Source organism: Nanorana parkeri, unplaced genomic scaffold, assembly GCF_000935625.1.
Source record: "Nanorana parkeri isolate BGI_ZX_2015 unplaced genomic scaffold, ASM93562v1 scaffold38, whole genome shotgun sequence".
Taxonomy (NCBI): Eukaryota; Metazoa; Chordata; class Amphibia; order Anura; family Dicroglossidae; genus Nanorana; species Nanorana parkeri.
Window position 1 is genome coordinate 2,912,674 of NW_017306306.1, and position 12,442 is coordinate 2,925,115.

Genomic DNA, 12,442 nt, shown 5'->3' on the forward strand with positions numbered 1-12,442 from the left:
CCTCTCTGTCTGTGGGCGGGGTCGTGGTGCGGAGCTCTCTGTGATTGGCCCGTGCCTCTTGTGAGGCTTTCCTCTTGATTAGGTTGTCACTGTCCTGTTGCCGGTTGCATCAGCTGCTGCAGTGCCGGGTTGTCGGAATGTCGGAGAACGTGGCGGCGCAGATGGAGAAGATGAGTGTCAGCAAGGTGGGTGATACGGGCGAGGATGGCAGCATGGAGGGGTGGTCATGGATCAGACCCCTTATTCACAAAAAATGGTGAATGGCTGTCTATCCACAATAGTCATTCACAGAGGGGTAAATGTGTCTTCTTTGTATCATTTAATATAAGAAATTATATATAAATATATAGATATCTATAGATATATCTAAGATCACCTAGAAACAAAAGACTAAAAGGAAATAATAAATAAAAGTAAATAAAAAAACCACCCAGGGATCCCCCCTATTCTGTCTTTTGTGTTTATTATTTGTGTTTTTTTAACCTTTTCAGTCTAAAAAAAAAACAGACCCGTATTCATCACAGGCATATCTACATTTACTTAGGGCCCATTCACACCAGTGGGGGCCCAAAAAGCCCATATAATGCATGTACATCGGTGTGTTATGTGTTGTTACAAACCATTGTGCTGTTCACTTTTTCTTTTGTTTTAACTTAATTGACATTTCATTCACCTCTCTATGCCGTGTCACTTTGCATTTCATCTTAGCACATTGCAGTGAGCTGTGTAAAAATGCAGCACGTCCTACTTTTTTTTTCAGCGCACGCCAATACAACGCAGTGCTCTGAGCATAAAGAACTATAGGACATGAGGCGAACTGCCTCTTCTGTGCGTTGGGACTATGCTGCCCAATGGGGCTGGTGTGAGCGAGCCCATACGGTTGATCGTTACCTCTGCTGGAGGTCTGTTCCCAGCATCAACTACTCTTTCTGTAAAATAATACTTTCTAAGGTTAGTTTTGAACTTTCCTAGTGCTTGAGGTCACGCCCCTGTGCGACTGATCATAGCTTTATAATGAATATACAGCCCTCCTGAACCTCATTTACACCCTTAAAGCGGACTACTCCTCACCGCAACCCTCCCCTCCCCCGCTATATACAGTTTCGCAAATTTAATGCAACATAAAAAATTGCAACTTCCACTGTTTTATTCTACAGGCCTCCGCTTTCTGTGTGTGTGTGTGTGTGTGTGTGTGTGTGTGTGTGTGTGTGTGTGTAAGCCACAAAGTGGTAGCCACGTAAAATGACAGAGCGGGGTCAGTGCATGCTGAAGCGCACAGTATGCAGAAGTCACCAACTGTCTGCAGAGTCAATAGCTACAGACCTCCAAACTTGGTGTGGCCTTCAGATTGGCACAACAACAGTGCGTAGAGAGCTTCATGGAATGGGTTTCTATGGCCGAGCAGCTGCATCCAAGACTTACATCGCAAAGCGTCGGGTGCAGTGGTATAAAGCACACCGCCACTGGACTCTAGAGAAGTGGAGACGTGTTCTCTGGAGTGACCAATCACGCTTCTCTGTCTGGGTTTGGCGGTTGCCTGGAGAACGGTACTTGCCTGACTGCATTGTGCCAAGTGTAAAGTTTGGTGTGGGGTTGTTTTTCAGGGGTTGGGCTTAGCCCCTTAGTTCCAGTGAAGGGAACTCTTAAGGCATCAGCATACCAAGACATTTTGGACAATTTCATAATCCCAACTTTGTGGGAACAGTTTGGGGATGGCCCCTTCCTGTTCCAACATGACTGCGCACCAGTACATAAAGCAATGTCCATAAAGACATGGATGAGCGAGTTTGGGATGGAGGAATTTGCCTGGCCTGCACAGAGTCCTGACCTCAACCCGATAGAACACCTTTGGGATGAATTAGAGTGGAGACTGCGAGCCCGGCCTTCTCCTCCAACATCAGTACCTGACCTCACAAATGCGCTTCTGGAAGAAAGGTCAAACATTTCCATAGACACACTCCTAAACCTTGCGGACGCCTTCCCAGAAGAGTTGAAGCTGTTCTAGCAGCAACGGGCGGGCCAACTCAATATTGAACCCTACGGACTAAGACTGGGATGCCATTAGAGTTCATGTGCGTGTAAAGGCCGGCGTCCCAATGCTTTTGGCAATATAGTGTATATATTTATTTGTTTGGAGGCTTTTAGTAATTTTCTAGCTAACAATTTAAAGTGTGTGTGTAAAAAATTTAATTCAATACATTTACCTGAGTGAGAATAAATTTAAATGACGCGTTTGCTTTAAGCGGGTTAACATTATTATGTTTTAATATTATCATTAAGGATTGCTGTAGCACTGACATCTTCTGTGACACCGTACAAAGTTTTTCAATATAGACAATTCATTCTGACAGTATTGGTGTAAATGTATAAATTCCTCCTAAAATATGCTTCCTTATGTTTTGTATTTTTATTTTCAATTTAAATAGGTTGGTGCACTTTAGCAGATATTATTTATTTTTATAGATCTTGGTTATTCACTTTTTATCATTATAGATCTTTCCAGCTACTTTTATTTTATTTTTCATTTTACGTTATTTTTAATTTACTTTTAAAAAAAAAATTCCACACTAGTTTTAAACAAAGGAAAACTTTTGCAAGAGCAAGCGGCACGTGGGCTTATCACCCCCAGTACATATCTGTGGCCTGCAGTGACCCAGATGATCACATGATTTCCGGGAGTGACGTGTAGAGGACGTGCCACATTGTTACTGCACTGCCTTGCACTGAGCTCTGTGTAGTACTAGTCTGAATGGCAGGATTGTCATCAGTGATTCCTGTCTGGCTCGTTGTGGCAAATCATTTGGCTCAAAGTGACACTAAACTCATGAGTTAAATCTTAGAATTGAATTCAGGTGCCCTAACTATTAACAAAAAATGTATCTTATTTGTGAATCACTCGGCTGTAGATCCTCAAATCATCTCTGAATTGGTGCCGACACTGTCCTTCCTTCTGGAGGGGGGCTACTTTTGTTCCCCATGGTCCCTGTGTGTGTTGTAAAGTAGTCATCACTCCAAGCTCACTCCCGGGATGGACTACAATCTCAGTATGAATCAGTAAACTAAACATGAGATTATAGTCCATCACAGGAGTGAGCTTGGAGCGGTGACTACTTCACAACATACACAGGGACCATGGGGAACAAAAGTAGCCCCCCTCCAGAAGGAAGGACAGTGTCAGCACCAATTCAGAGATGATTTTGAGGATCTACAGCAGAGTGATACACAAATAAGATACATTTTTGTTAAAGAAGAAATATGGGGTTAGTGCTTTTCCCCATAGTTCTCCGAAGGGTAACGGGAGGACACAAACTAGCGTCCTCCCGTCACCCAAAGCTCAGTATACCGCAGCTCGCGGTATACTGAGACACCGCAATTATGTCTGGAACCGCCCAGCTACGCGAGTGACAGCTGGCTCTGCCTATCTAGAGGTCAGTCAGTGCTGGCGGATCGGACAGGGGAGGGGGGAATCCAGTCACTCCCCTGTCACGGCTCACCAGCGTGGATAGATCGAGAGGTGAGCGAGTGCCGGTATGTGTTCGCTCACTTCCCGATCTACTGAGCTGACCTGTGACACAGTTTCAATGTCACAGGTCGGCTCATATCTTGATAGATCTCCCTCCTTTTGTAGATCTGGTCTGAGTCAGTGCTAACAGTACTAAGGGCCCTCACGCCCATGTAGCTACTCTGAGGCCTGATTTGAGAGATGATTTGAGGATCTACAGCCGAGTGATACACAAATAAGACACATATTGTTGTTAATAGTTCAGGTACTTTTAGGATTTAATGGCTGAGTTTAGCATCTTATTAACCACTTGCTGACTGGGGTGTTCAACCTCCTTCCTGTCCAGGCCATTTTTCAGTGTTCAGCGCTGCGGTACTTTGACTGACATTTATTATGAATTTTTTGGGGGGACAGATAGAGCTTTCTTTTGATGGTATTTAATCACCACTGGGGGGTTTTTATTTTTTACTATATAATGAAAAAAGTTCAGAAAATTTTGAAAACCTGTTTTCCCTACGTTATGTTATAAAACATTTATCACCCAATTTTTTTGTAAAACATAGAAGGCGGGTCGCGTCGGGTAAATAGACACCAAACATGTCAACCTTTAAAATTGTGTGCGCACGTGAAATCGCACAATGCTACTATGTCTAAAATTAGGTGCCGATTTAAAATATTTTATGACTTATCAGTTTAGTGTTGTCAGTGACTGATGGCCCTAAAATTATTGCTTGTACTCCGACATTCGCGGCGATATGTAACATGTGTGGCGTAATCGTTGTTTTCGCACGTAGGTGCACCCGATGCGTATTTATATTTATATGTGGGTGCACGGGGGGGGGTGGGGTGTCTGGCATTTTTTTGGTGTTTTTTTATTTTAACAGGCGTCTTTAATCCTTTTTTTTTACACTTAACTTTATTGCTATCACATAGGGGAATAACAAGCCCCATGTTATAACAAATATACAATGACAGGTCCTCTTTATGGAGACATCGGGAGTCTCTAAGACCCTTAATGTCACCTTGGGACCCCCGAATAAGCTGATGAAGCAGAGATCTTCTTCTCCAGCTTTTTCTCTGGCTATAGCAGAAAGTTTAGCAGTGGGAGAATGCTGATCTCTCCTCCGTTCTTACTGCTACTAGCCGCTGTGCTGGTCCAGGGCCAGCGGGTGTGACAGCAGAGCCGGGGATAACCGGCAGCGGCCTGGAGGGGTGAGCGCGGCAGTGGAAGGGGACACACACTTTTTATGGTGTCATACAAGCGATCGCCCGGCTGTAGAGCTGAGCCGAACGCTTGTATGTAACAGCCAGTACCGGCTGTATACATTCCCAGCTGGATTCTGCTTGCGTGCGTCCGCTGTGCGACCTTGCGATCGTGATCTACCAGCATTAGCTTTGCGATATACTGGTAGGCACTAGGGATGTTCCGATGCCACTTTTTCAGGCCCAAGTACAAGTACATCCCCTCATGTACCTGCCGATAACAATTACCGATACTTTTTCTTAAAGGGACTGGTGACTTTAAATGATCCATAGTACAACTACATGTTATGTACTATGGATCATGGTTTAACCTATTCATGTTAGCAGGGGAGAATTGTAAGCACCAATTTGGCACTCCTGCTGTAGAATAAAATGGCAGCATTTGCGATTTAGTTTATCAAGCCTGATATAATATAAGAAATGCACCTAGCTTGGACAGCTACCTCGTCCCATGACCGGGGGGCAATATTCACCTCCAGACAGCATGTTGTTCCCAATACAAAACGCAGAGGTTTTCCAGCACACTTATGGGCTAGCCTGCAACAAAACAAGTTACCATGTCTAACAGTATGCGTTAAAAACATAGGTTTTAGTTGCACAACTTTTGCAAAATATGTGGAAGCCGCACTGCCCGGTCAATGCCCCCTGTGTAGTGCAGTCCTAACTCTGATTTTTGTGATTCTCCATATTGGAGCATTTATACGAAAGGATAAATTGAGTTCAGGTTTGCCAGGAGGCAGCTCAATCCTCCTTAAAGATCACTACAGTTACATTTCTAGTGTAGTCCACTCCTGACTTACTTTTAGAAACGCGTGACGTGCGACTTAGGCCGCGTGCGGAGCCCCGAACAGGCTAAGCAATCGATAGCCGACGAATCGACGATCGAAAACGTTGCCAACGTTTTCAATCGTCGATTTTAATCGACTTAATCGATTTAACTGTTGCCGCTCTAGTTTGCGGTTCCTGCATGGTTTTCCATGCGGGACACAAATTGCTAATATTGCGGATGCCACTCGTTTGCAGCTATGAACTACCCGCGAGTCTGCAGAATCCGCCAGATTATCGCAATTGGACTATTTCGGGGGCCAATCGGTTTCATACCGCACGCCCCACGCAATGGTCTGAATTATGCACATTCAAATTCCTGCGTAGAGCGGCTACGCGCGTATCCGGACAGCCAAATACACGCAGACAGCCGCTATGGTGTGAATTGAGCCTTACAATAAAAAATCTACTTTGACCAATGTATGATTAATAATAACATAGACCTGTCAGGTGTAAAATGCTGTGATGTGAATTACTTATACTTGCAGAGTATTCACTTCCTGCTTTGAAAGGGCAAAATTACTTCAGTTTGCCAACACAATGTACGCTGGGATTGCCTTGTCATCAGCAGAGCATTGCTGGGAAATCTCATCTGTATTCTCACAAGATCTCAGGGAAAGGCATTTTTCTCCCCTGAGATGATGTGCATGGTCACATGTCCTAGTCAAATGTCCTAGTCACATGTAATAGGAGAGCTAGTAATCTGCACTTAGTAAACATGGCCACTCTCAGAAGACTGGGGAAGAAAAGAGAAATAAGGAATGCAAAGATTACAAAGCCGGCAATTATCTAGAAGTATGTGTTTGTGGATTGTCATTACTAAACATTTCTAAAGGTGTGCTGCTTGTTATTTTTAAAGATATGGGTACAGGTCCACTTTAAAGGCACAGGGACACTCCAGAAGCCTCGCACATCACAATGGCAAGCCCCCAGTGTGTCCCCACACCAAACCCAACAAGTGAAACAAATGGCAAATGCAGTCATCAATTCATAAGTAGCTGTAAAGCAAGGTGCACATGGGTATAGTAATAGATCTATAGAATACAGATAAATGAACTATGCTCCAATATTGAGACTCACAAAAATTCGAGTTAGGACCGCACTATACAGAGGGGCGTTGACGGGGCAGTGTGGCTTCCACATACTTAGCAAAAGTTGTGCAACTAAAACCCCTGTATTTAACGTACCCTATTAGACGGCAATTTGTTTTGTCACAGGCTGGCCGGAAAATGTGCTGGGATATTTGTATTGTTGTAAGCTCTTCCATGTGCACCGTGCTCCAAAGACTAATTATTAGTTGTGCGGTCGCCATGTATTTTTAGCTTAGCATGTTCCCACCCAGTTTGGAAAGCTACCTCGCCCAATCCATCGTCACAATGCGGATGATTAAATCAGAAAGTTTAACTGAGGTCATTCACTTCCTGTTGGCTCGGTGAGGTACTGGGTAGTTATGCGTCATTGTTTACCCTGTTTCATGTTGCTGTTCTTTTCACCTGTTTGATCTTCCATTTACTTCTAACCCTTTGGTTGAAAGCGTCTCACGTTAGCCTTTTATATGCACACTCATCTTCATTTACGTGTTAGCAATAAGCTTGATCTGTAGATGCAAATACGCTTCAAAGCGTCATTCTCTAAATGTAATTTTTGCAGTGCAGCTTTGAATCTACTTGGTGGATTATGGCGTCTATATAAAAAAAAGAAGCTCATTCATCCAGCAAAACTGCAAATTTGTTCTGTGCAAATGAACCTGTTGTTGAGAAATGGGGCAAAAACAAATGTTGTTAGTGCAATTTCTCTCCTGGTTGAATGTTCTTCAGTAGGTATATTCATAGAGAACAGAGCGACACTACCATTTAGATGGAGCATAGGATCATAGGAAATAAATACATGTTGGTAACGAGATACAATGTTACAATTCTAGAGAACACTGGAGGGAATGGAGCTTATAAATGTAACCGCTGGATTTTCCAAAAGCTTTTGACACAGTACCACATAAAAACTTAAAGGAGAACTATGAGGTGAGTGCCTTTCACTCTCCTCGTGTTCACCGGTGTTCGCTCACCTCTCGATCCTGTCACTGCTCTCTGCCGTGACAGGGTAAGGGCTGGATTCCCACCTCCCCGCTCAGATCCGCCAGCGCTGACTGGCGGAACGGATGGGGGAGGGGGAGGGTACAGCTGGCTCTGCCTCTAGATAGGCAGAGCCAGCTGTCAGTAACACAGCTGGGCGCATCCCGGCACAATTGTTGGGATCCGCTTCAGCTGCGGCGTCTCAGTATACCGCGAGCTACAGCTCGCGGTATACTGAGCCTAGGGTGATGGGAGGATGCTAGTTTTGTGTCCTCCCGTTACCCTAATGAGAACTATGGGGAAAAGCCTTAACCCCATAGTTCTCCTTTTAATACACCAGCTGAGATCTATGAGCATAGATTAAAGAGTGAGTACATGGATAGAGAACTGGCTACAGGACGTGTCCAGAGAGTATTGATAAATGGCTTTCTCAGATTGGTCTAGGGTCATGAGTGGCATTCCCCAGGGTTCTGTGCTAGGCCCCATACTGTTTAACCTGTTTATTAATGATATTGGGGAAGGTGTTAATAGTCATGTTTCTGTGTTTGCTGATGATACTAAAATAGGGAGGGTAATAGACACGGACTTAGACACTATAACGTTACAGGAGGACCTGGATAAAATAGGGGAGGGGCATCTATATGGCAGATGAGGTTTAATTTTGAAAAATGTAAAGTAATGCACTTTGGGGTTAAAAATAGGCAAGCGGAATACACATTAATGGGAACTCCACTAGGGAAGTCACAAATGGAAAAAGATTCGGGGGTCATAGTAGACCACAGATTGAACAATAGTTTGCAATGCCAGGCTGCGGCAATTAAAGTGAGCAGAGTACTGTCTTGTATTAAAAAGGGAATGTACTGTAGAGACCAGGCTAAAATTGTGCCACTTTATAGATCGCTGGTTCTGCCTTGTCTTGAATATGCAAATAAGTTTTGGTCACCAATCCACAGAAAAGATGTCCTTGAGCTGGAGAAGGTCCAGAGAAGAGCAACTAAGCTAATTAAGGGGCTGGAGGATCAAAGCTATGAGACAAGGTTACTAAATTTGAACTTGTTCACGCTGGAAGTGAGGAGATTAAGAGGAGACATGATTTTGATGTACAAGATGTTTAGTGGTGATGGCAACATCGGCAATAAAATTTTTACTGTAAACTCCATAACAAGGACTCGAGGCCACCACCTAAAATTAGTGGAGAAAAGATTTATCCACAAAGGGTGTAGGGGCTTCTTTTCAGTTAGAGCGGTTACATTTTGGAGCTCTCTGCCACAAGAAGTGGTATCTGTAAAGAATATTAATAGATTCAAAAATCAATTGGATGCCATCCTAAGAGACCGTAACATACAGGGGTACAAGTGGTATTAATTACTAGACCACACAGGGACTCGTATACGCACGCACAACACATACACAAAGGTTGAACTTGATGGACTTGTGTCTTTTTTTCAACCTCAAATACTATGTAACTATGTATACTACAGGGATGGCAATGGTCACATTTATATGCTCCATTGCCTCTAGTGTTTTCTTGAGTTGTATCTCCTTACTAACGTATTTATTTCCCATTCTCGCAGCAGTTGCTTGACTTGCGCAGAACAAATCTACCTGCAGTTTCACTTGACGAATAAGCTATGCATTTGACCCTTTTTAAAGGTTGTCTATGGCCAAAAACTAAAAATATATCTGTATCTCTATATTGAATTTCCATAAGTTCTATCCCACTCCTAGTATCCATATCCATCTAGAAGTCTGTAAACGTACTTATTGAAGATGCCCAGATGATGTACTTCCTCAATGCACTGACACAATGTCACTCTGTCCTGTGAATATGAACTTCCTTTTGTCGCAACTCTGCTGAACCACAACTTGACATCTGAACATTGTAACATTATCATTGCTTGCTGGAAGCAATGCATGATGGGCTATGTAGTCTTGGGAAATGGAGATTGCATCACATCAAGCAGCAAGGAAAGGGATGAAAAGCACACTGGGAAAGAAGGTGATGGAAGTGATGGGCAGATGGAAGGCAGCACTCACTACATAAAAGGGATTTTTTTTCATGTAAGTTTTGATTGCATTATAAGACAACTCTATTATGTATTCCTATCACAATGCTGATGTTCTAACAGGAGAGGATAATATAATGGAAATAAGGACCCTCTCCCATCTCCATTCTGGGAGTCTGTCAGCTTAATATATACATAGGGAGGGTTAGTGGCTCTCTTGGGCTGGCTAGGTGCTTGGCTCACACACAGTCCTGCAGATTCACCCTCTCCTGGGTATTTCCTGGTGGTTGAAAGCCATTGGCAGAGAGTTCCTTTGCTGTTACAAGTACAGGGTAAAGGAGTATAGGTTTTCTGGAAGATGCATATTCAAGTCATCTTCAACATCAATAACTTCTTATTTTCACCTTGTAGCCCAATCCAGAAGGAGGGAAACAGAAGGAAGGAGGCAAGAAGAAAGGCAAGGATGGATCTGGTGATGGAGCCCGGGCAGAGGTAAGATGTCCAGATTTAATACATTTTCACAAAACTATTATAGCTTTCTTGGGCTCGGAGAGCATGGTCTCTGTGGGGACTTCCAGGACATTATGCTAAAGTGTAACTCCACTTTTGTTGAGAGAAAAAAAAAAAATTCTCCTGGTTGATGTACATTGTAAGGATTTTACCAAACTCTGTTGCAGATTCCTGTTTGTCGCTGTCCTGAATGGGAGGGTCTGGGTTCATTATAACCACCTGGTGCACTTTCAGTGTTCTAATGTGGAAAGTTGTAGTTACCCCTTAGGGAGGAGTATCTCATAAAAATTGAAATGCCTATTGCCAGGGATGCCTAAAATGTTACTTGTATCTCAGTGCAGACCTCCTGGGAAACCTGTGAACCAATCACACAAGCAGGACATGACATTTTTGGGGGCGTTCTATATAACATCAGTGTAGAGAACGCCTCCAGGTCACCATATTGCATTTCATTTTTTTAAACCCTTTCAGAAAATGACAGCGGCTTTAGATTGAAATTGAGAGGTCATTTTTGATAACATTAAATTACAAAATGTCTCGTATTGGGATTTTTATATGCTGTATTTTTTTTTTCTAACAAAAGTAGGTTTTTGTCTCAAGAAAGATGGAGGCCATTGCCAGCTTCTCTTCTTGAATATGCAGTTGTCATTCTGACCATCCAGCTTGAATAATTTGGGCTCTAGTTTTAAGCTTGTGAATCTCTGTGAACATTCCCTTTGTATAAAGGCAAAAATTAATATATTTTTATTTTCCAGGTTGAATGTATTTTGAGGCAATACTGCAATGTGGCGACTAGATGGGGCAGAGTAGCATGGAAAATACGTTTTTGTTTTTTGTTTTTTTCTATACTCCATCTAGAGGCCATAATGTAGTATTACGTTACATTGCATTCGACCTGAAAAGAAAATACTTTAAAGAGGAACTTTACCCGTATCTTTGAAATGACAAAAACACCTTTGGAAATGTTTAGTAATGACAATGTACACACGCTTCTAGATAATTGCCGGCTTTTTAATCTTTGCATACCTTATTTTTCTTTTCCTCTCCATTCTTCTCACAGTGGCTATTTTTACTAAGGGCAGATTAATAGATCTCCCTTTACTTCCTGGAACTCTGGCACATGTGACTAGGACATGTGACCATGCACTTCATCTCAGGGGAGGAAAATGCCTTTCTCTGAGATCTGGTGAGACTACAGATGGGATTACCCAGCAATGCACTGCTGATGTAACCTTCCCAGGATGCAGCGCTTGGGCACATTACATCACTAATGCTCAAGAGGACCAGGAAGGGGAAATATAATAATTGTAAGTGAAAGAAAAAAATGTTTTTTTAACTAATGAATTTAAGATGATTTCATCTCAGAGCTGCATGCTGAGGTGATTTTTAGTGAAAGGGGGTAAAGGTCTGTCTTTAAGATTGTTCATTTTTGCCAATATTCGCACAAAAGGAGCATTCACTGAGATTCACAAGGCAAAGGTCACTGCTGATTTTCTGTAAATAGATCTCTTTGGGTGACGGACCTGGAAAAAAGCGTGTGGATCAGGACTTCTCAGTTCCCTGGCTTGTTTTGGGTCATTGACTTGGTAACAGTTAATTCCAGTGGACCACAATAAACACTTATTTCAGGTCTTTAGCCCGGGTCAGGGTGACGCCCCCAGAGCCTGCAGTCAGCAGTAGCTTCTATATTTGTGTTTATAACAGGTTCTCTTTGATCATGATGGATAAACAGCCTGTTCTGCTTCAAAAGCTGATTCATTCCATGTTTGTTTCCATGTACGTTTGTTAACTTCCAAGCTGATCTGTTAGTGGACATTTTTCTTTTATGTATCAAGCAAACAATTGTTATTCATTATTATAAATGTCGTTTTGCTTTTCATCAGTGTTTCCCTGAGCCTGCCTGCTCCTGATTGTTTCATTATCAGGGCTGACAGTCTGCCAGAACAAACTATTTTGTACAAGTCCGGTAAACATTGGCATAAACCGATCTCCCCACCGAGCCGCGTCTTGCTAGTTAAGCAGCTGTCGGGATCGGAGAACATATTATTTCGATAATCCCGCTGCCTGCAGTTATTTCTGGATCTCCATAGAAACATGACTCTACTTCCATGTACAGTCATACCTCCTCGGTGTAAATGTGTACCGCAGATTACCAGATTCACTTACACACAAAAACAGACCTATTTCTAAGGCTGGTTATGAAAGCTGCAGCAAAGATGGAATTACTTCTGTCTTCATTGCCATCTGCATATCCCCCCCCCCCCCCC

The 12,442-nt window shown here is 42.9% G+C and overlaps 1 protein-coding gene across 2 annotated transcripts in view; it reads left to right on the forward strand.

Annotated features, from left to right (window-relative positions):
* Positions 1–59: 59 nt before the first annotated feature.
* The window catches only part of TARS (threonyl-tRNA synthetase), a 53,538-nt gene continuing 41,155 nt past the window's right edge, over positions 60–12,442 (forward strand). The window contains exons 1-2 of one of the 2 annotated variants that reach the window (XM_018570620.1): positions 60–185; positions 10,077–10,157. In XM_018570620.1, coding sequence (XP_018426122.1) covers positions 138–185; positions 10,077–10,157 — 129 coding nt within the window. In that variant the 5' untranslated portion in view covers positions 60–137. The remainder of the gene's footprint in view (positions 186–10,076; positions 10,158–12,442) is intronic. The other variant, XM_018570627.1, reaches the window with a different exon arrangement.